The sequence below is a fragment of the Halichondria panicea genome, chromosome 8, assembly GCF_963675165.1.
Source record: "Halichondria panicea chromosome 8, odHalPani1.1, whole genome shotgun sequence".
Taxonomy (NCBI): Eukaryota; Metazoa; Porifera; class Demospongiae; order Suberitida; family Halichondriidae; genus Halichondria; species Halichondria panicea.
The window spans coordinates 564736-587599 of NC_087384.1; the positions used below are offsets into that span (position 1 = coordinate 564736).

General features: G+C 41.6%; 5 protein-coding genes across 5 annotated transcripts; 2 read left to right on the forward strand and 3 right to left on the reverse strand.

Moving 5' to 3' along the window:
- Nucleotides 1-346: 346 nt before the first annotated feature.
- On the reverse strand, nt 347-10986 carry LOC135339374 (RNA-binding protein Musashi homolog 1-like). Its single transcript, XM_064535451.1, has 13 exons — nt 10608-10986; nt 10315-10355; nt 9904-9988; nt 9320-9413; nt 9080-9124; nt 8001-8081; nt 7556-7604; nt 6703-6785; nt 5913-5997; nt 5270-5347; nt 2139-2393; nt 1564-1727; nt 347-903 (listed from the first exon to the last, which is right to left on the reverse strand). The coding sequence occupies exons 1-13, from the start codon at nt 10763-10765 to the stop codon at nt 826-828; spliced, it is 1296 nt and encodes a 431-aa protein (XP_064391521.1). The 5' UTR covers nt 10766-10986; the 3' UTR covers nt 347-825.
- Nucleotides 10987-11042: 56 nt separating this feature from the next.
- On the reverse strand, nt 11043-16971 carry LOC135339373 (probable tRNA (uracil-O(2)-)-methyltransferase). Its single transcript, XM_064535450.1, has 11 exons — nt 16582-16971; nt 15807-15918; nt 15306-15567; nt 15002-15070; nt 14615-14722; nt 14483-14554; nt 14263-14430; nt 13371-13493; nt 12189-12729; nt 11855-11971; nt 11043-11366 (listed from the first exon to the last, which is right to left on the reverse strand). Exons 1-11 carry the CDS (start codon nt 16919-16921, stop codon nt 11116-11118), a joined length of 2163 nt encoding a protein of 720 aa, XP_064391520.1. The 5' UTR covers nt 16922-16971; the 3' UTR covers nt 11043-11115.
- An 83-nt stretch (nt 16972-17054) lies between these two features.
- LOC135339376 (neuferricin-like) lies at nt 17055-18787 on the forward strand. The gene is made up of 3 exons (XM_064535453.1): nt 17055-17560; nt 17780-18107; nt 18467-18787. The coding sequence occupies exons 1-3, from the start codon at nt 17158-17160 to the stop codon at nt 18663-18665; spliced, it is 930 nt and encodes a 309-aa protein (XP_064391523.1). The 5' UTR covers nt 17055-17157; the 3' UTR covers nt 18666-18787.
- On the reverse strand, nt 18776-21268 carry LOC135339377 (N-lysine methyltransferase KMT5A-like). Its single transcript, XM_064535454.1, has 4 exons — nt 21167-21268; nt 20782-21008; nt 20108-20358; nt 18776-19124 (listed from the first exon to the last, which is right to left on the reverse strand). The coding sequence occupies exons 1-4, from the start codon at nt 21189-21191 to the stop codon at nt 18911-18913; spliced, it is 717 nt and encodes a 238-aa protein (XP_064391524.1). The 5' UTR covers nt 21192-21268; the 3' UTR covers nt 18776-18910.
- Nucleotides 21269-21309: 41 nt separating this feature from the next.
- On the forward strand, nt 21310-22612 carry LOC135339375 (3 beta-hydroxysteroid dehydrogenase type 7-like). The gene has a single exon (XM_064535452.1). It carries the CDS (start codon nt 21356-21358, stop codon nt 22526-22528), a length of 1173 nt encoding a protein of 390 aa, XP_064391522.1. The 5' UTR covers nt 21310-21355; the 3' UTR covers nt 22529-22612.
- Nucleotides 22613-22864: the final 252 nt, after the last annotated feature.

Below are 22864 nucleotides of genomic sequence, written 5' to 3' on the forward strand. Positions count from 1 at the left end.
GAACATTGTGCAACGAAATGGTTTTTAGAGGCCATTCCACGAAATATAAGTGCCTCGAAAATTTCGCGCTATACGGTATATATATACACACACGGTATTGATTTATGGTTGATTACTTCTCAGACAACTACCATGTCTAATCTGATCACCAGTAATTTATATCTAATTAGATGGAGACATATATAAAACAAACTATAATTATGTACGACTGGAGACACGAGATGCATGCATAATTGAGTACGTACATATAGGAACTACTTTAATTAAGCGACGCTGGGACTAATTTTTATCTGCTATCATTTTTGAGTTCGATGACCACATGTTATTAATGGATCCAGTTCACCACTTTCAACAAGAGCAAGAAACATATCGATCAGTTAGACACACAATTACAAGGCTGTAAAAATAACAAAATGGGAGTTCACAACAATTTAAAATGAAAGCCATTTGCCATAATTATGTGTGTGAATACTATAATAATAATATTGGTGCAATTCTTTATTATGAGAGCACAAATTAATTGGAAAATCCTATTAAGAACTTGTCAATAATAATAATAATTATTATATGGCCTTTACACACCATGCAATGAACATCAGATGTGGTTCTTTACCCTGGCACTGTGTGGGACCATCACACAATCAAGCCTTTTGTACAAATAAGGGAATAAGCATAGTTACACGTACAAAGTTGTGGTTTAAAAAAAATTATGAGAGTAAAGGCCTTTAAATGAAATTATGATAATTATCTATAAAGTGTTGTATGTGTAATGTCCATTTCACGATTAGACAAAGGTACCGACGATCCTTACAAGGAGTTCTCTGGTCAGTAGTTAGTGCTGCTGCCATTGCCAGTGCCATTGTAAGAGCTTTGGGTACCAGTGCCACCTGTGTAGGCAGGGACCTGTGTGTGTGTGTGGGGGGGGAGGGGGTGATGTGTGTGTGTGTGTGTGAGGGGGGAGGGGGTGATGTGTGTGTGTGTGTGAGGGGGGAGGGGGTGATGTGTGTGTGTGTGAGGGGGGAGGGGGTGATGTGTGTGTGTGTGAGGGGGGAGGGGGTGATGTGTGTGTGTGTGTGTGGGGAGGGGGTGATGTGTGTGTGTGTGAGGGGAGGGGGTGATGTGTGTGTGTGTGTGTGTGGGGGGAGGGGGTGATGTGTGTGTGTGTGAGAGGGGGGAGGGGGTGATGTGTGTGTGTGTGTGTGTGGGGGGAGGGGGTGATGTGTGTGTGTGTGAGAGGGGGGAGGGGGTGATGTGTGTGTGTGAGAGGGGGGAGGGGGTGATGTGTGTGTGTGTGAGGGGGGAGGGGGTGATGTGTGTGTGTGTGAGGGGGGAGGGGGTGACGTGTGTGTGAGAGGGTTGAAGGATGGCTAGGAGTTATGGTAATACATGTATGCTTGGCCAAAATGATGTTCATGTACTGTACATTTAAGGGGCCTCTCAACTACGATATGTTTATACTAAATATTTACAATCTAAGTCCTAGATGCGTAATAAAATAATGCGTGTTCAATCTCACTCCAATTGCTACTATCTAAGCTAGGATAAGATCCCCTCCATACATACCTGTGCGTTGTAGGTGTTAGCCGAGGCAGAGGTAGCCGTGGGGGATAGCTCTGGGGGGGAGCTGCTCGAGTTGCCGTCACTCACATGTCCCACACCCCCTGCCATGTGGTTCATGGGAGGGTACTGACCCATAGGGGATGGTGGGTACGCACCCAGCGCTATGCCTGTGTGTGTGTGTGTGTGTGTTGTGTGGGGAGGGGGAAATAATGAAGCATTGAACAATATACAGTGGAATGGCCACTGCTGAAGAAAGTGATATAAAGGGCAGGTCCCAAATGAATAGTTTGTGTACAAAACAACCCCTCAACAAAGACCACCACTGTATAATAGCCAAAACTTTGTTTCCTAAAGGTTATTAATGAAAGGTCTCCGCTGTCTTAATTTGGCATGTATAAGATGTAGCTCTCACATGTAGAATAACAGAAATCTTCAACTACATGTATCACCCTCTAGGCAAAACAGTGACATGCATAGAAGTATGTAAACTACCGATAATTATGTCGAAACATAAGATGATATCTACACTTGTGTTGACAATGTTTTGAAACTGATCGGTCATAATACACAAAACGAACCTTGAAACTGATCAGTCATATAATCCACTCCTGATGTTGGGATGATCTCCATACCAGGGTGACCACGGAACATGAACGGCATGCTACCATAGGCAGGGGGACCGTAGAAGCCGCGGTTAGGCTCCGCCCAGCCACCGTACATGTAGGCAGGGAACTGTTGAGGGTAGTCCTGAGATTTCCCACCTCTCATCGGCTTCCTCATCCCGTTGTAGATAAAAGGGGGCGCAGCATATCCTCCCATCGCCATATTATAGTCTGTAGGGAGGGGAGTCGAGGTTAGCTTGTGTTAACAATCGAGCCTATCATTCTTAACATTGACAACGTACAATACATAGTATACTGCCTTTACCAAAAATCTGATAATATAATTAAAAATGAAAACCGAATGAAAAGTGGTTTTATATAATTATCAGATCATAGATTTAATTTGTAGTGGGTAAAACCATAGATTGAAAAGGAAGGGGATTGAAAACGAAAATGTTTGCGTGAAACACTCCGCGTTATAGGGCGTGGCTAAAACTACAAAGGGATTATTTTACAGTCAGCATGCTCATTACCTGTCTTGGCTGCCATACAATGTGCTGTACATAGAAATGGTGAAATTGATCACTTTTAATGTTGAATATTCTAAAAAGTAAAGAGAATATAGCTCTAAAAGGTCGACTAAGCAACGCAACCACTATCACTAAACAAATAAATGCTATAAAAGAAGGAATAGCCCTTACTATGAAGTCGTGAGAGGTCAAGGCCCGTGGTGTGTCTAAAAGTATACTAAAGCAGTTTGAAGGACTATACTGCAAACGTTTATGAACAGTACAGCTTATCCATGGCATGAAGCCATTCTATATAGCACTTAGATACATAATAACCAAGTCAAGCAATGTCTTTTGCTGTTTAGGCTTCGCAGCAGGGAAAGAGAAAAGTTGACATGGAGTAATTCAAGCTATACTCAACAAAAACTAAAAACAGAGTAAAGACAGCGGACTTAGACAAGTTAGAGCTTGTCAGTGGTGTAAACTTACTTCTCTAGAGTAACCTCCCAGCCTCTGAGTGATCGCTAGTGGATAGGAGAGCTAGAAACAGTTGAAATACAACCAGATCAACGGTCAAAACAAAAATAATTGCGAGCGCGAAATCATAACGCAGAGTGTTTCAACCATTTACACAGGGAGGCCTGGTCGTTTCCAATCCCCTTCCTTTTCAATCTATGGTAAAACTTCAGACAATAAATCTTGACAAGGGTTGCCTTGGAAATTATCCCCCTCTATTATTATTATACTTTCATGATTGATTTTGATAATGGTCTCGTCAGAGCCAAACATTTCTATAAAAGGTCACTCAAGCGCTGTGTTTACAAAACACACTTTATAGTACCGAGTTGTGTTTGTTTTCTATATGCTTGTGAATTACCCAATCAAATTCATCGGCTGGTATCATAGCAACGCTGGCAACCAGTCTACCACTTAACAATATGATCTAAACTGATCTATTTATAGCGGCCAACTTTAGGCTAGAGAAATGAATAGCCTTTTAGTGAGATATACTCTACCATGGCAACATTGGGTAATAGAAGCAGACACTATATACTATAAAAGGCGTGCTTGCATGCTATCAGGTAGCCTTCAAATTAATTCAATTTTGTAAAGAATGTGACGAAAGCATTTAGGCTCAAATATAGTACGAGATTATTTCAGGCTTCATTAGCTTGAAAACACTACACATACCAGTACCACCTCCTAATGCAACTAACCACCTCATAATGCACACAGCTAGCAACCTAACTTGAAGCTTCTAATGAGTGCACGCAGCTAGCAACCTAACTTGAAGCTTCTAATGAGTGCACGCAGCTAGCAACCTAACTTGAAGCTTCTAATGAGTGCACGCAGCTAGCAACCTAACTTGAAGCTTCTAATGAGTGCACGCAGCTAGCAACCTAACTTGAAGCTTCTAAGGAGTGCACGTAGCTAGCAACGTAACTTGAAGCTTCTAATGAGTGTACCTCCTAAACAGCTGTAACTATATGCCAATATTGAAACTCGAGTAACTATAGATACTGGATCTCACATTTAGTGGCAGACAAAGCGAAAGCGATTAATGTTCCTAATATTGTATAGTGGTCAGTTACTTTACATTTGAGTGGACGATAATTGGCCAAATATGTTGTGGGCTTTTGTTTCAACAAACTCTGAGCTAATGACACATTTGGCACAGTTGAAGCCAAACACAACAGACTTAAGTTATTGGATATTATGAAAGAACAACTACAGGCTTAAAGGGAGACATATATAATTATATGTATGTAAGGTAGATGAAAGGTCCATACATTAATTGTCAGGGCTAGAGGCAGTGCGTGTAGGAATCTTTAAGTGCTAGGAAGTAAGAAATGAAAGTTATACTGAATCTACAAACACACAACTGTAGTATTGAAAAGGCCCTAGGAACAAACATAGCACAGATGCTTATAGTTGACTCACTGTACATAGTATGTTTACACAGAAGTACAACACTGCTTGTACCACACTGCATACCTGTACAGCGGACCTTTCCTATATACACCGTAGTTCAATATTTACTCTACTGTATACAGGACCATTAACCAGCTGTCAAATGAACTGTTGAAACCCATCGCAAAGGTTCCTACCAAATGGTATGCATCAAAACAACATGCTTTCAAAGAAGTTTATTGTAGCTGCGGTATATGTGTTCCTTCCTATAGGCAGGCATGCCACCATGCAACACACACACACACACACACACACACACACACACACACACACACACACACTCACACACACACACACACACACACACACACACACTGAAAGAAGGTACATGTATCTAGTACAGACGCATCTCATAGCAGCTAGGGTTAAATAACGATCTCTTAAAGGAGAGAGGAGAGATGATAGACACATTCCTATGTAATTAAGAGCTAGCTAGTACACAAGTTGCAGTGACTTACACTAGCAAAACATTTCTTATACTCTAGAGAGCAGGTAGACACATGCAAGCAAACATGCAGGAACTTACCAGAAACAGGTATAGATACAAGCCTTACCAGGAGAGCAGATATATAGATACAAGCATGCAGGGATTACCGGGGAGCATGCAGATATAGATACAAGACTTACCAGGAGCGTAGGTGGGTGAGGGTGGGTAGTACTGGTTCTGGGAGGGACCAAAGGAGCCGGGGTACATGTAGTTGTTTCCTGGTGTGGGGGAGGAGAGAGACTATGAAATAAAGCTCACCACAACATATCAAAAGTTTGAGTCATTTCTCAGATTTCCTGTGGATGACTTTAGTGCATGCAGAGGAGTCTATGCTCTGGACCACACACACGCTACATCACATCCTACATAACTATAGTATCCAGGACATCAAGCAAATGAGTGATTGAAATCCAGAATCATGTTGATTGTTAATCATTGGCCAGCTATAGTAGACTAGACTATATTTTGCTGAAATGGTAGAGTAACTTGTGCATCCCCATCACCTAAATTTGGAGCATCTAATTAAGTATGGTACTGTCACCTCACCAAATTAATCGAATTCCAAAGCTTCTACAGTATAATGGTTAATGAGCTCTGAAGCCAGGGGTACACTTGCTAAGGGCCAGTGGTCAACCAAAACACAGCCACAAACATTAGCTTAAAAACCACTCTATGAGGAATTGTTGGCAAGTACCTACGTACTTGTACATACATGCCATAACACAGCATAGCTTAGATGAAGCATGCCAAGGAGTAAATGAAGGGCAAAAAACAAGTTATTACCGAATCCATTGCGACCGTTGTTAGTTCTGCCCTTTCCGGTCTGCATAGCCAATGCTTCCTTACTCTGTGCCACCTTTACCTCCACCTGTAGACACACACACATAGGGCAGTTAAGGGCAGCACATGTTATAGCTAAAAAGATATAAGTAATATTTATATCACACTTAGCTAGCAATAAGTGTTTTAATGTGTGCACAGAGGATGATAAAATAATGCTTGAGGTTACTAATGCTGAGAGCGTAATACTCACCGAGCCAGCTGTGAAGATCCACCCAACTAACCGAGCATAGTACTCAACCTCCACTAGAGCATTATTGCATCATCAAGTGCACCAGCATTAACATGGCTAGCTAAGTGTGTTAAAGGTTTTATTGCTGATCACGAAGCTACAAACCCTCTTCAAGCTAGGTTTCAGGCTAGAAAAAGTTACCTAACTTCAAGCTCCACCTTTGAGATGGCTGAATAGTGATGAATTATAAAAAGTGTGCAATATACAACCAGGAGTGTCTTCATACACTCCTGATACAACTTCTTGCGGACTTCACTGTGCAATAAGTTATTTAAAGTACAGTCACATGACTGGATTTGGCAATAAAATTAGTTATAATTTATCCTGAGTGCATACCCACAATCCTGTCCAGTAAGTGGTTAGAGTAAGATAGTTACAATATACCACACAAGGTTATCCCCTCCCCCCCCCCACACACACACACACACACCAAGCAATAAGGTTATCCCCCTCCACACACACACACACACATTAAGCACACACAATAAGGTTTTTGTGTACCTTCTTTCCCTTGATGTCGTGGTATTGAATGCTGCACACTTTCTCAGCTGGCTCTTCAGTTTCAAAGCTTACAAATCCAAAACCTAATAAAAGCATAATTATAAAGACTGTGTGTACACACAAGCCTTACAGTGCACTACAATCTCAGTAATGAATACTTTAATTACGAGAAGTACTTCTGAAGACAAACAAAGATTTTTTCCTAAAGTAAGACGTATCATATTACACTAGACACTAGACACTTCTCTCTTTAAACTGTTTCCACATAGATACTTGGTAATGGAGATGATGGAATGTGCAGGTTTCTAGGATCATTAGGTTGACATTTCAACAATGCAATAACCACTACAGAATAGTCATTGGCTTAAATGGACGTAATTTACCAGTCGAGTACACCAGGGTCACTCGGGAATTACACTCACTCTAACAATTAGTATAGTACAGTTAATTGGAAGACAAATCAAAAGTACTATTATACATGCAGCTTTAAATTGAATTTCCCCCAGAAAAGAATGTCAGAATCTCGGGAATGGCAGTATAATTATGAGTGAATTTCTAGCTACTCCATTAAATGCACCCACAGGACTGCATGGCCCCTCCTCCACTCTGTGTTATTCTAGCCACTGAATGATGTATGTACATGCAGGCACTAAAACAACTACTACATTGTACATAACAAGGAAGGGATATAATAATAGCAAGGAAGAGATATTGTAATAATAGCAAGGAAGAGATATTGTAATAATAGCAAGGAAGGGATGTTGTAATAGCATTCAGCTATGTGAAACTGTTTGTCAATTGTGTAGTGTACGAAACACGAATGTTTTTGTATGTTATGTTTTTACGGGCTAACCTCGGTGTCTTTGTGTGTTCCTGTCGTACATGAGTTGGTAGTCAGTCACCTGAGAACAATAATAAAACAAGTCGTATGGCTTGATGACAATGAAATACTGCATTTATAAAACACATGAGTCCTACCAAGAGTTCATTAGGAATTAGGAATCCTAATAAACTCTTGTTCCTACTACAGTGAAATACGCATATGCTTATAATCAAGGGCTTCTAAAAGGTTCCACAAAAAGTGCTTGTCCCTCCACGAGGTTAAGAGTACAGGAAGTGGTCTCAATAGAGAGGGGGGGTTGGTTCTTGGTATGCTAGTGGTCTCAATAGAAGCTCATTTGAATGCATGGATATACCATCAATTCAATACTGAGTGCACCTGGTCTCAATAGCAGCATGCAACCATGCAACCATCAACACATGTATAGCTTGGCTACTTCCCTGTACATAGTGCTTACTTTGCCAAACTGTTCGAAATAGTTTTTAAGATCGTCGTTGACGCTGTCAGAGCTCACACCACCCACAAATATCCTCTTCACCTGCAGTAGACAAACACAGTCACCCAAGTGTTGACAACCACCTCAATGGTACGTGTGTACGTACTCCAACTGAATAGCTATCAGAATTAACACACAGTAGAGTGTAACAGCTTCTACTAAAGGCACACACACACTCCTTCACATTCAGAACAATCAATACATGTAGGTACAACTTCCAACTTGTTCAAAGAATGACAAAAATATTGAACTTAGTGAACTCAAAATATTTGGGGACCACGAAATAACAGGTGCTGTTCAGTGATGAACCAGAGCTACTGAAACTGGGTATCCACACAATCTTGTGGTCAGATCAGCTATCATGAGGGTGTATCAGGAATGTATGGGGTAATTACTCAACAATGTGCCCAATAGTCAGTCTCATCCTGGCACTGCCTACAGATGTTGGTCAGTACTGCAAAGGCCCTAATTCAATCCTAGGTATAATACCTAGTGTAGGTTGTGTGATTGGGCTATGATAACTTTCCTGGGCCAATTACTGTACATGGAATTTACAATGAGTTTCTTTGTAACATATTTCAAAATTAGCTCTGCCCATATATGGTCATGTTGAACCTGCCTTTCATTCTACCTCACTAACAAGGAGCTATGAATATAATTATACACCAAAATTACAATAAGAATTGTCAAGAGCTTGCCCCTTTAATTAAGACACACCCCCACTTCAGTTTGTACTATAATGAATACGGGAAGTACATACCCACACAGGCTACAAATCCATTCAAGGAAATGTTCAAACAATGAATATTTATCTCATACCTTCGTGCCCCATGGATAAAAAAGGGGGCGTGTCGCTAGCAAAATAAGGGAATTCATATCACCCCTAGGGTAGTATGAATTATGCTATTGCGTGAAATACGCTCCACTGGACATGAATTGTCTATAGGAGGTCACTTTAGACACGAGGCTATATAGATTGTAGCATGCAGTCCACCATTGACCTTCAGATACTTACTGCCTATAGTATGCACATGCAGTACCTTGTTACTTGGCTTCTTTTGAGGGACGGCCTCCTTAGGGTCAATCTGTGAGCAAAGGGTTAAAGGCCTTCAGTGAGCAAAGGGTTAACTGTATTATAGCTAGTTTGTATATTATTATTAATAACCATCCTAACAATCACTTGCATTAACACAACAACGAATGATAAGCTTGCACCTTCAATTTAAATATATCAATCAAGGAAAGAGCACAACAGGAAAATGAATATATAAGAAACCTACCTCTTTATTGTCGATGATGATGGGCTCGGTCTTGTGTGTGTTGAGGACCTTGGCTAGGCAGTCAGGACCATCAAACGTTACAAATCCAAAACCCCTGAAAGTGAAATGATTTGAAAGAGAATGGAGTTTGTTTGTGCTTGCAATATCCCAACAAATACAGCAACACAGTTTTACACAAAGCCTTTCAACAAAGCAAAGCTGAGATGCTACTATGTGGGGTAACAGTATAGTGGATGCAGATTGAATTTTAAGGTACAAATATATACACGTGTATACTCAAATTAAGAAGCTTCTTTGAATAGTTTCATTCAACCCTCTAAAACCACTACATAGTGATCTATTCAACTGCAGGTCCAGTCAATGCCCCTCAAGGGAGATACATGTAGTACATTGTCAAGTTGTTTCAAACTATTATTATTATTGGTCTTTACAAGCTAATACCAGGGAAGCCTAAAGAGAACACGTTGGAAACAATAGACAGCTGAAACGAGGCCACAATAATACGTACAATGCCATCCTAAACTGATAACAGCACAAGTCTAAAAAGGAACTTGCATAGTAGCTTATTGTGAGGGAGGGCTCACCTTGATTTGTGTGGTGGTGCTATTTCCTTCATCACCTTGCACTCGGATATGATACCATACGATTTAAATGCCTCTCTCAGTTTTTCTGCAAAAAATAAAATAATGTCAGCAACTTTTTTTCTTAGGTACTAAAACCATACAAGCTAGTTTTGAGGTCAGGAATGTCAACAAGCTGGGAACCCGTAGAAACAGACAGGACGAACTGCCTCACCTATCTCAGGAATAAGAAGGTTTCACGTATTCATAAGACTACCATGCTGATACCCTAAACCATATGATAGCTATAGCTACCTTCCTCCTGATTGATAATAAGGTATATTCAAACTGCATGTGTTCCTTAGGTATGGGAACTATAATTATATATATATAGCATTGCTGCATACTTGGAAGCAAACATTCAATATATAATACCTTCATTAACAGAATCAGCCAATCCACCCACAAACAGTTTGCTATATACAGGGGAGGAGGAAGAGAAAACAATTGAGTGAATAGTTGTGGAGAATGTGCAGCGATAATTTAGAATACAAATAGGTGAGATATAGCTAGATTGAATGTGAATCGAAGGTGTCGCAAACACACAAAGCCGTTAAAAATGAGTGCTATTACACATCCACTGCACTATGCATACCACACAACTGCACCCAGTGCACAGAATAGCCTAAATAAAGTCAATACATCATGCTAATATGGTATGCACATACCTTTGCTGCTTTTCTCCATGCACTGTGCCTTCAACTGGAGATGCAGTGCCATTGCTGCCTCCTTCTTCCAGTTGACTCTCCTCTGAGCTGCTCTGAGGCAATGGTGCAGGATCAATGTTCTGTTGCTTGGGGCACTCTACTTCTGCTGGGACAGGCATTCTCTTCAATGATATGATGTGCAGTGCTATACTAGAAACGATGCAAAATTCAGGACTATTTTTGTGCAATTCAATGTTCTTCTAGAAAATGAGTTGTTCTAGTGCTAATTTTTCTTCTAGTGGAGTTCTAAGTGTTCTATATGACTAACAGAGGCTACGGCTGCAGTACTGCTTTCTAAGGGACAAAATAAGACGTTCTCACTGCTACAGCAAAACCACTACAACTGCATCACCTATAAATAGCCGAGCCCTGTTTTGCGGCGACCGTGGGGGAGTCTCGGAATGCTATGAATATCATTATGCTTTACTGGAAATGAGCACAAATTGACTACAACCTAACATAATTATAATTAAAGATCACTCAATAGTGTCTCAATAGTGAAATCTGGCCTTGGCCTCAGTTCATGGTCACCATGTGCATAGGGACAGTCGGTGTCTAGTCTTGGACACCCTTGTGGATGGTGATGGTAAAACCAGCATGGTTTTGTCTTTCTAAGTAGAATTGCCTCCGATTTGGAGCGGTTTGGATTTTTTGAGCGTTTGGATGACACAGGTTGATCGAGCTTGGACCAGTTTCGCAAGTGAACTTGTCCACCATACACTGTGGGGAACAGAAAATGAGTTTTACATTTTGGGAGTGGTCATAAATTATTATCAGATTATATCCCAAAACAAGACCTCATACTAGAGCACTTTCAATATTATTCAATACCACAACACACACTGTAGTTGATTGTGCAAGGATGAAAGGGGAGACTAATTTTCCCTAATCATAGAAGGAAACATATGAGTCACTTGAATGGAATGCATGATGTTTCGGCCTGAATACAACACATCTACCAACATTACGTGTCATGCTAGTAATCTATAGAACTTAATGAAAGTGTTATGTTTCCCCTATCATATCAAATAGCAAAGTAACTAGATCATAACTACAGCACACACACACACACAGGACCATCAACTAATCGGTAAAAAATCTCCCAGATGAACATACTGCCACAGTTTCGATAACCCACTAAGAACTATGTACCGTAAAACCACCACTTAGAGATCAAAGGCTTCTAGGGGGAACCCCCAACCACTAACCTTCAAACACCTGGTGCTCGTTACGTAACAAAGTCTGGAGACCACCAAACTCTCTCTTGAGTCTGCTCAGCACAGCAGCGTCCAATAGGATCACAGCTCTGCTCAGACGGACCTCGCCTGCACGATATATACAGGTGTAAAGAGGTCACCTTACAAATGTGTGCGTGCTTTTTTAGTGATGACAATTACATCAATACTAAGCAAGCTATAGTGGTGTCCCTTGGGAAGGTCAGAATCAAGTCTCTGAATGTCTATAGCAACGCTCTCAGAGGTAGTATTACATAACTAAGTGGACTCATGACAGCTGTTTCTAACATTCAAGGAGTACACGTACCTCCAACATTCCATTGCAGTAGTGACTCCTCCACACGATTCCCTGTAGAGCCTCTTACACTGCACAGACATTTCACCCGCAAATAGTGCTCCGTTTCCAAGAGAGCAGCAGTCAATCTCTTCACAACTAGAGCCCGAATGTCACGGTCCACCAGAGTACAGTTCCGCACATGCTCAGTAGAGGAACGAGGCTGAAACCCAGACGCCCATTTAGAGCTCATCTCGATCGTTGGATTTGCAACAGGTTGAGTAGATAAATCTTCTGCACTGGCCACGTTCAGTTCTACCTGGCTGTCTGAAAACTCAGAAGCTGAAATTCGTATACTTTCTGCAGTGGCCACAATGTGCAAGGCTGATGGAGGGGTTGTCTGAAATGGACTGTGTAAAACTGTTGAAAAAGCTTCGTCAATGTCAGCCGCTGAGGTCAGAGGGCTAGTGTTTGTTCTTGAGGGACAACGCTGCTCAAGATAGGCCAGTCTTTTCTTGTCTACCTCGTCTTCGTCAGTTCTGAGGTAGCTCCTACGCCTACCCACCTGACACACCTGTATTATAATTAATGTATATATAGGCAGTGTGTTGAGACAAGGCCATGGATTTAACACATTCTAACAGTATTTTACTAACAGTATTTTTCATGTATGGGCTGGCTGGCTACACAGTCCTTTATACGTACACACACACACACACACACATACACACGCACACATACACACACGCACACACACACACACACGCACACATACACACACGCACACATACACACACGACTGTAGTATTGAGGGTCACATGTATGTAGTTGTTTCAACCATATCAGTCATTGTGGTCTAAGAGCAGTTTCATTGTTTCATTTGCTACTAATACGAAAACAAGCATCGTCAATTAACTACAAGTGTCCCTACAATGCACTCTGGAATAATAGCACTCGACTTTAACATTTCAATAAAGCTGTGAATTTTTTTCGTACATTTGCTTGGCAGCTAAGTACATGTAACGAGCCCATAGCAACGCATACCATAGCCATAGCAACGCGTACCATAAACCCATTGAAGTGGAGAACACTTGTAAGGTGTTCTTATGACATCACACACTGAATGACCTCTTAGACTCCACACTAAAGGGTCAAAGTGTCCGAGTATTTCCATTAATTATTGCAACCTGGTAACAAGGGGCCGGGGATACTCACTCTCTTGCTTGACGGTATTCTCATTGTGTCCTCTTGAACTTTGAACCCCATGTTCTCCCCAATCTCTCGCACATAGTCCAGATAGCTGCGATATTGACTCCTGTCAGAGTCACGCCGACGATACTGTGTATAGATACTGTGTGTAACAGAGCTGGCTTAACACTGTGTGTGGGGGGTATGAGAGGGGCAACCACTGTGTGGGGGGTATGAGAGGCACTGGTGTGGGGGGTAACAGAGCTGGCTTAACACTGTGTGTGGGGGTATGAGAGGGGCAACCACTGTGTGGGGGTATGAGAGGCACTGGTGTGGGGAGTAACAGAGCTGGTTTAACACACTGTGTGGGGGGTATGAGAAGGGAAACAACTGTGTGGGGGTAATAAAGCTGGCTTAACACTGTGTGGGGGATAATGAGAGGGGCTGCACTGGTTTAACATCAATGAGGGAAATGGTGAGCTCATCATTACAGGGGCAGTCTGAATTAAAGGGGAAGTAGAAAAGGTTTCTGTTACATAGCTGAGGTTACATATACCATGCATCTACATGCAGATGATAAGGAAGAGTATTTTGCAATGGTAAAGATTTCAGTACAGTACAGTATAAAGAATCAATACTGACAGTTGCAGAAAAACATGTCAACTACTACCGCAACTATTACTGTATTACTAGAATGCTTTGCGAGCATCAAACATTTGCGAACTTTGCAATCGAGGGTTGATCAATTCGCAACAATAAAATCGCAAAACCTAAATTATTACCAGTAAATACACACGATCCTTGTTAAAACACAATAGTTATATCACAAAGGGTCAAATGTTCTGCTGATTTGGCTCATTCGCTAGTAAGTAATACAGTGTATCTATGGCATATCTAGACATACAAAATTTCAACCCACTCTTGTCTCAAAGTCGTGTGGACAGCAGGGCAGAACAAAATAGCTAGTGTGGTAAGAAGACCGCCCCGCCATCACTGGAATCCATGGCGTCAGCTCGTCCGAGTGGTTGCCTAGTAACCAGTCAAAGTTAGGGAATAGAGTCTCGTCAGATGGAGTCAAAGTACTCACCTAAAAAATGCAGTTTTTAGATTGTATAATATTAAGCGATTAATTTTCTCACTTCAAGAGTGGCTTTATCTCGAAACATTCTCCATATTTTTCTTGCCCTTAAATCAATTCCCTTGCCTGGATGCTATACAAAAGCGATAAGTTTGTCACAGTGTAATGAGTGCAGTTGGTAGCTAGGCCTCACCCCTTCAGCCGCTAGCAGGTACACAAGGAGCCCGTTCCCACAGCCTAGGTCAACGAAGGACTGTTTGTCTCTCAGACCTAGCTCTTCCCTCTCTACCTCCCACAATACCTGAAGTGGATAAATACAAATAAATACATGTGAATATCAGGTTACAAGTGACTAAAGCTGGCTACTGAAACATGCAATCAATGCACTCGATATAAAAAATTATATATATTCGAGCTCTAGACTAACTTATGATCATTGGAAGTTAGCTCAAGACATGAATATCAATTAAAAAATGATTTTACGTCCCATAGCAGATTTTCCCAATAAATAACAAAATTATATGATAGGAACCCAGTAGGTTCCCAACAAGTAGAGCACACGGCTACCACTGCCACTCACCAGAAGGTAGCTAGCAATAGCAATGTCCTCATACACAAACTTGTGAGGGTCAGTCGCTTCAGGCCAGCTCTGCAAACACATACACACACATACAAGCCACAGTAATAAATCAACTGTGTAATATAATTTCCTGTGCACAAGGATATCTCACCCACTGACATAGAGAATGTATAGTTACAGAGGATTTCTAGTTGGTTGACTGTTAGTTAAAAGTGAACCATAACTGCAGGAAACACACAGTGTGTGTGTGTGTGGTGCACTTTAACCTTTAACGAGCAGTCAATCAACCTGAAACCCTCTATACCTTAACCAAGTGTTCTCCATATTTTGATTTCAGCTCTCGATACAGCTGTGAGTAACGAGATAGGGGTACTAGGGACTTCCCCCTTCTTGCCGATGGGGACTTCCCCTTATTCTCCTCAGACCATTGACAGACTTTTGGTAAGAGGACTGCTTTGAGCCACTCTAGAGTGGGTGTGGTCACTCCGTTAGTGGGTGTGGCTGAATCCCTCACAGTGGGGCTGTCCAGTTTGTCGTCAGGAGGTATCCAAGTACTCAAGACAATCCTACAAGTGCAGTGCATGTGATCAGAATGACACTGCAATGTTGAAAAATTGCATTCAAAAAAGTGACATAGCATCCACTGATACATTACGGATACAACTGAATGTATACATTGCAACATCTTAAAAGTGATCCAAATTATCCCCAAAACACACATGCAGGACATCCTAAACCAAGTTGAGCTATTTATAGCCTCTAACGAGTATATTATGTAATGAGTGCATGCAGTAGGCCAGCTTACTGAGTGTCAGCTGCGGTTACTAGCTGGAGTCTGTACGAGCCAGGGGGGATGGTGGAGTGGGCGGGGCACTGTTCATCAAGGGGGCAAAAGGTCACTGTATAACAATCCTCGTCTGAGAAAATGAATAGACATTATCATAACTTTATTTCTGAAAGCTGAGTTTTTTCAGGTTGTATGTTCAATTAAATGAACTACTATTATTTTTTTGGTGCAATTTCAGCAAAATACCATGGGCTGTGTGTGTGTTGTCCATGGTATTTTTTTTATAATTATGGCCTGTTCCAAATTTGGGATTTGAGCATACCATTCTGAAAGAGCTACTTCTAAACTTCAGAAATCATAAAAATCGTTGAATCTGGACCATCAGAACTCTAGTTACAGAGAGACGCTAGTACTAATACTCTTAAACAAAAAATAAAGCATTTTTGAACGGCCATAACTTTGGTTCAGTTGGTCCAATAACGTTAATTTTCTAATTTTCTGAAAGCTTAGAGAGAGGCCTTTCAGATAACGTATTAAAATCAAAGGTCTATTTTGGGCCTGTTTTAGACAAAATACCATGGGCTATATATAGCCCATGGTCTTTATCTGAAAATAGGAAATTATGGCCCTTTTCAAATTTGGGATTTGAGCATACCATATGAAAGAACTTCTTCTAAGCTCTCAGAAAAAATCATAGAAGTATTCAAATTGGATCACCAGAACTCAAGTTATGGCTGTTTGAAGATGCTACACTTGACACTGGGATGTATAATAAGAGTATCCCACAACCTACCGATAACTACAGCCTCCAGACTCTCAGCCATGTTCCTCATTCTAGGAAGCATTCTCCTCACAACCACCCGACTACTAGCTCTACTCTCATCCGAAAGCACACACGAGACAAGGCTACTCAAACACTCTCCATACAGCACATCACTAGAAGCATGAGAAGCACCACAATCATCATTGACGTGTGTAGTGGTGTACTCCACACTATGAGAGCTGTAGACCTCCACACAGCCCAGTAGGCGTCTGTTTATCACCTGTGGTCTTGTCAGCCATACCTCCACGCCAGAATAGAAGTCTGTAGCAGCACAAGAGACTATCTTTTCAGATTGTGCTTTCCAACTCATTCTCTAAAAAAAACAGCCACGTGGGTGGGCTCTAATTAGAAACATTGTTTACTTTTTAGTGATGGGCGTGACTGGATGTGGTTTCTAAAGGTCTAGACAGGAAGTATTCAAGGTCCCACTTCCTCTGTACTTCCTGTCTTCTTCCCCGCAAGCACTCTCTCTCTCTCTCTCTCTAGCTCTGTGATTCAGCTGCCAGTGCTGTTACTATTCTCGGAAGACTTCTGAGGGGCCCTGATATGAGTAAACCGTTCCTACTGGGTGTGATCCTCATCCTAGTAGCTGTGGGCTATCAGTACAGAGAGGCACTTCAATCACTCCTCCCTGACTCAATCAAAAGAGATATCAAATCAAACAGCCCGAAATCATCCAACCAGCAGACACCCTCCACAGAGGCAGGACCTAGCATTAAGAACTTCCCCGATCCTCAATATTATAATCCGCCCTTTGACCCAGAGCATCCTTCAGAACCAATCTACTCTAAATCTGGAACTCGTTTGATCACACTCAATGAGCTGGCAGCCCACGGACACAACGGGACACTCAGGCCACTCTGGTTGGCTGTCGTGGGGCGTGTGTTCGATGTGGAAAAGGGGGCAGAGCACTACTATGGCCCCAGTGGGGGATACAACTTCTTCACCGGTATAGTGGATATTACTGCTCGCATTACAATCTTTAAAAACTAACTGTTGTTTCAGAATATACCTAGTGGAAAAATTACTTCAAATCCTTCGAATTGTATATATATACGTGAAGTTAATATATACATAATATAGCTACATGTATGTGTGCCATGTACAATGTACAACATGTACAATGTGTACGTACGAACCCATTATTATAAACTGTCTTGTTCTTCAGGTCGTGACGGCTCCAGGGGATACATTACTGGAGAGTTTAACGATGAGGGTCTCATTGACGACATTGAGGGACTTAGTCTGGCTCAGATAGGGGAACTGGACGGATGGGTCAAATTTTACGACAAAGACTACACGTTCGTGGGTAAACTGATTGCCCGCTACTACAACAAGGACGGTAGCCCCACTAAAGAGTGGTACAAGTATCAGAGGTCACTCACTGACAAGGACAAGCTCGATGCGGAGACAGCAAAGCTCAAGAAGAGGTACCCTGGTTGTAACTCACACTGGACTCAGGATGAGGGAGGCAAGGTCTTCTGTTCCACTGGAAGGTGAGGGAATTATATAGTTGAGCAGAGAGTCATTAAATTTCAGTACATTGTAGTTATTTCTCCTGTACGCAAACCAAATTTGTTTTTCTAGACTTAAAATATGCTGTATGTATAATTATACGATTTGCAACACATGGTTACCTAACACCCTTCCATCACCCACACCCACACACTCACACACACACACACACCCACACACACACACACACTCACACACTCACACACACACACACCCACACACACACACACACACACACACACACACCCACACACACACACACACTCACACACACACACACACACACACACACACACACACACACACACACACACACACACACACACACACACACACACAGTGGAGGAACACAGAGGGACTGGGTGGGCTACCCTCGACGTTACTTTGCCCCGGGCTCCAAGAACTGGCGTTGTGCGTGTGTCCGTGACGATGATCTCAATAGTGTTCATGTCAAGATGTACCCTCTCTGTGACCCTGTCTCCGTGGAGTGCAAAGTGCATCCAGACCAAATTGCTAAACTAAGAGAGACTGGCGGCTAGACTAGAGACGATAGTTTTATGTTCAATGCTTTTGAATTACATGCTAGCCAATACTTATTACTCACGATAATTTAATGTAGATCTAAACTGTACTGGAGAATGATCTAATGTTCGGAGTGTAATATACTATAAAATTATATAAAACAACGAGTGCACTATAATAAAAACAAAATGTACAAAGAAGAATTAAAATGTCTATATAACTACGGAGTCTTGTTGTATATATACAGTTGTGCAATAAAGTTCTAACTCTCCAGCCATGGGTGGGATTGAATGACTTCTTTACTCCTCTCTCCATAATCGTAGAGAAGCTCCTCTCTGGCTGGTATGTTCCGTGATGCCATTAGACAGAGGAAAGGATCACCGTCCACCTCGTGTAGTTTGGTGTTCACGTTGGCTTCTGTTCGGGAGTGGTTGAGTAGACGTCCCATTCGACCGTTGTCCTCTGTAGCATCAATACTGTGTGTGTGGGTGTGTGTGTGTGTGTGCGTGTGTGTGTGTGTATGTGTGTGTGAGGAATTAATGATTATGTAGTATGTACTTAACAGGGCTCGAAATAACAGTCTGACACCTGACAAAATCTGGTTATTATGTGCACGTGACAGATCATTGCACGTGTTAGTCAGACATTTTGTCGGAGCGTACATGTAGAGCTAGCCAGTTTGGGTTAGCTATTTTAGCACGCCATTGTCGGAGTTCTAGTAGCTCAGAACAAGAAGTATGGATAAATGGATCAGACCAAGAATTACAAATTGCCTCATGGCTGTACATTGAATGTAGTTAGCTAGCTGAGAGCAAGCGAACTATCTAAAGTTCTTAGTTTGTTCTCTCTCTCTGGCTGAAGGGTCTCTAACTGGCTGGTGGGGTTCTCTCCAAAGTTTCATAATAAGCTAAGAAACTTGAACGAGTTTATTGATGGCTCAAGGAATACTCAAGCGTCCAACTTAATTTCTCATTTTCGGGAAAAGACCATGGGCTATAGCCCAAGATATTTTGTCAAAAACAGGCCCAAAATAGACTTCAAAGATCATGCTGCCAGCCTCATGCACAAGATCAAACCAGTTAATGACTGTGCATGAGGCTATAATTATCTGATTTGAATATAGAAATTATAAATAGTATGGCCAACTTTATGTTGATTGCATGTCAGAGCAAAAAATTGTATTTTGTCGGATCAAAGCAGTAATTGTACTGACATTTTAACGGTCATGCTAATATTTTTAGCGCGAGCCCTGGTACTATTTTAAGTAGCCTCGCTTCCCAGGCTGCAAGCAAGGGTCTGGGATCGAAGCTATAATTATTATAAGGCCAAGAGTAAAACTACAGTGTTTACTGTTACAACAATGGTGGAAACAACGCAAACTGTCCACAATAGTACCCTCCAATGACATAAAGGATGTACAGTACAATCGTCTTATTTATACGTGTAATTATTGTCTCACCAATATTTCTTGCTTTTGTGCTCAAAGTAGTACATGTAGCATCCGACATCTGAGTCTTTTGAATATTCCGCCTCTTTTGTTTTAGCCTTCTCGAAAGATATGAGCTCTCCGGAATATTCACAAATAAAGTCTCCCTTCACTCGAGGAATCGTTGTGACCACACCCTTTCCCTTTATTTCGTCCTTTATAACCTCCAGATTGTCTTCACATTTGGCACGAAGCTTGGACGATATCTCATCATACTTCTCGCTCTAAGAGGAGAGAGGGGAAGGAAGTGATATTGAGTATCAAAATCAATGAAATTTAGCACCCTACTTGTTAATACAACTACAATTACCGTATAGCGCGAAATTTTCGAGGGGCTTAATTTTCGCGGATTTCGTGGGTTAGAATTCTACACGAAAATAAGTCCACGAAAATTGCTAAATTACCTGCTATAACGTGCAAAGATTTAAGGCGTGGCTTCCGGTTAGCAGTCATTCCGCGAACATTGTGCAACGAAATGGCTTTTAGAGGCCAATCCACGAAATATAAGTGCCTCGAAAATTTCGCGCTATACGGTAACTTAAAACATTATCCTAGCTCTCTTAGTACCACACCTATTTATTATATAAATGCATGTAAGACACACCATTACCAAATCATTGGTTGAACTGGTTATAGAGTCGGCTCACTTCAATGTGTGATTTGCATTTCCTGGTACTCCTCCGCACATGGTAATAATCATCCAGTGTAGTTTGATGTGTTGTGTCAGTTATCTTCTGCTGTGACCTCCGACTCCTACGTTGCTGCTCACATTTCGGCTCTGTCTTGCTTCTCTGTGCTCGAGGACAGGGCTTGCTTGCAAGCAGTGGTGCTACTTCATCTACATTATTTTTTTGTCGGCTGGTAGGCTGACTACCTGCAGGTACATGTACGTAGTCACAATCGTCAGACACACACATAATTATGATCATTCATTCCATTAATAGTCTGAATAATATTATTATTATACCAACTAACAACTAACTATGACCTGGAATACTCCATAAATATCATAGCTACATGTAGTAAATTTACCCTTTGCTTTTTTTTTTGTAGGCATAGTCGAGTAGCTTGTCCTGCTCAAGCTAGGTGTTCAAACTTTGAATTTTATCAATTGGAAATGATCGTTGTAGAGCAATGTGTAGATGGGAATTCCCCTATTAGGCCTACAACTACAAGGGGGCGGAGCCTTAGACCAATGTAGAAGCAGAAGAAGAAGAATACATGTCTTCTGAAAGCGCAAGCAGTGTCTCTCTGTCTTCAGAGCCCTTGGAAAAACTGGTGGTGGTGATCACAGGTGGCAGTGGAGCGCTGGGCTCTCAAATAGCGAGGATTATTCATGAGAAATGGGAAGATGTGACTGAAATCAGGCTGTTTGACACAGTACCTCCTAACCAGCCTCTCATTACTTCCATCACTGGCTATGCAACTCCCCCATCAAAGCCCAAGGTCTCCTACTATCATGGAAGTGTCCTCGATCCAAATTTGATAGCTACGGCTTTTGTACAGGCTGATATTGTGATCCACTGTGCGGCAATAGTTGAGCAAGGAAGTGTAATGGCAAGAGGTCGAATGAGAGAGGTGAACATCGATGGAACTCAAAACGTTATCCAATCTTGTATCGACTGTGGTGTGAGAGCGCTTGTATACACAGGGAGCATAGCTCAAGCGCTAACAGTTCAGAAAAACTCGCTACCTCAGAGACTAGACGAAAAAGTGTCTAAGCTCACTTCCTACGATGATTTAGTGTTTCCACATTATGGTGGCTCTAAGAACGAAGCTGAAAATCTGGTATTATTGGCTAATGGACGCGAAGGAAAGAAAACAATTCGACTGGCTACTTGTTCACTGCGATGTCCCCCGATGTTTGGAGAGGGGGATAAGAGTTTGGTAATTACACCTCTTAGGATTGCGAAACAGTGTAAGGGCTATTATGTGCCTATAGGAATGAGTATCGGTTGTGGAATCACCATGCAATCTTTGTATATTGGTAATGGTGCCTGGGCCCATGTTGTCGCTGCAAGGAAGTTGCTTGATGATGGAGGCGATTCTACTATCGGAGGTGAAGTGTTTTACATCGGAGACCACGGTCCTGTCTGCTCATCTGCTAATTTTCACAAGCAGTTTCTACATCCTCTTGGTTTCAAGGTGGTCCCAATCGGCATTCCCTTATTTATTCTGATGCTATTGGCGTATGTGTTAGACTTTGTTTGTCTGTTGCTCGCTCTTGTGAGGATTGATGTGTCCTGTTTATTAAATCGGAGTTCTATGCGATTCTTCAAAGTCAGTCACTCATTTTCGTGGGAGAAGGCTCGTCAAGAGTTGGGTTATGAACCTTTGTACTCTCATCAAGATGCTCTAGCTAGGTCAATGGAACACTATAGAAATGTCATTTGAGTGCATGCATTTGCTCTTAATGTTATGTAATTATTTTGTCTTGTTATTCATGATGTGGTAGATCTATTGTTCTGATGTTTAGAAGCGTGTACTGTATAAAAGAGAATGGCTTGTGTAGTGAGGTCCCCCAAGGCTCTATACAGACTGTTGCTTAGGGAGATCACAGTCCTGCCCAACGATGCTCAGAAACACTACAAGCACAGGATAAAACAAGTTAATAATTAACTGTGCAATGTGTTTACATACAGTATGGTTACCAGGTAGCTAAGGTCTTAATAAATATACTCCCATGCAAGTCTTTGTTTAATATGTACATGTACATGTGGCTGCATTGCT

Excerpts from the sequence above, each read along its gene's own strand:
- LOC135339374 (XM_064535451.1), bottom strand. The coding sequence starts at position 10,765 with ATGCCTGTCCCAGCAGAAGTAGAGTGCCCCAAGCAACAGAACATTGAT. Across the intron at positions 9,989-10,314 it reads GGCTGATTCTGTTAATGAAG|AAAAACTGAGAGAGGCATTT; the intron begins GTATTATATATT and ends TATTTTTTGCAG. Across the intron at positions 5,998-6,702 it reads ACGACATCAAGGGAAAGAAG|GTGGAGGTAAAGGTGGCACA; the intron begins GTACACAAAAAC and ends GTGTGTCTACAG.
- LOC135339373 (XM_064535450.1), bottom strand. The coding sequence starts at position 16,921 with ATGAGTTGGAAAGCACAATCTGAAAAGATAGTCTCTTGTGCTGCTACA. Across the intron at positions 15,568-15,806 it reads GTAACCGCAGCTGACACTCA|GATTGTCTTGAGTACTTGGA; the intron begins GTAAGCTGGCCT and ends CTGCACTTGTAG. Across the intron at positions 15,071-15,305 it reads ATGGAGAACACTTGGTTAAG|AGCTGGCCTGAAGCGACTGA; the intron begins GTATAGAGGGTT and ends ATGTGTTTGCAG.
- LOC135339376 (XM_064535453.1), top strand. The coding sequence starts at position 17,158 with ATGAGTAAACCGTTCCTACTGGGTGTGATCCTCATCCTAGTAGCTGTG. Across the intron at positions 17,561-17,779 it reads GGGATACAACTTCTTCACCG|GTCGTGACGGCTCCAGGGGA; the intron begins GTATAGTGGATA and ends CTTGTTCTTCAG. Across the intron at positions 18,108-18,466 it reads GTCTTCTGTTCCACTGGAAG|TGGAGGAACACAGAGGGACT; the intron begins GTGAGGGAATTA and ends ACACACACACAG.
- LOC135339377 (XM_064535454.1), bottom strand. The coding sequence starts at position 21,191 with ATGCCTACAAAAAAAAAAGCAAAGG. Across the intron at positions 21,009-21,166 it reads TACAAAAAAAAAAGCAAAGG|GTAGTCAGCCTACCAGCCGA; the intron begins GTAAATTTACTA and ends ATGTACCTGCAG. Across the intron at positions 20,359-20,781 it reads AATGCAAATCACACATTGAA|AGCGAGAAGTATGATGAGAT; the intron begins GTGAGCCGACTC and ends CTCTCCTCTTAG.
- LOC135339375 (XM_064535452.1), top strand. The coding sequence starts at position 21,356 with ATGTCTTCTGAAAGCGCAAGCAGTGTCTCTCTGTCTTCAGAGCCCTTG.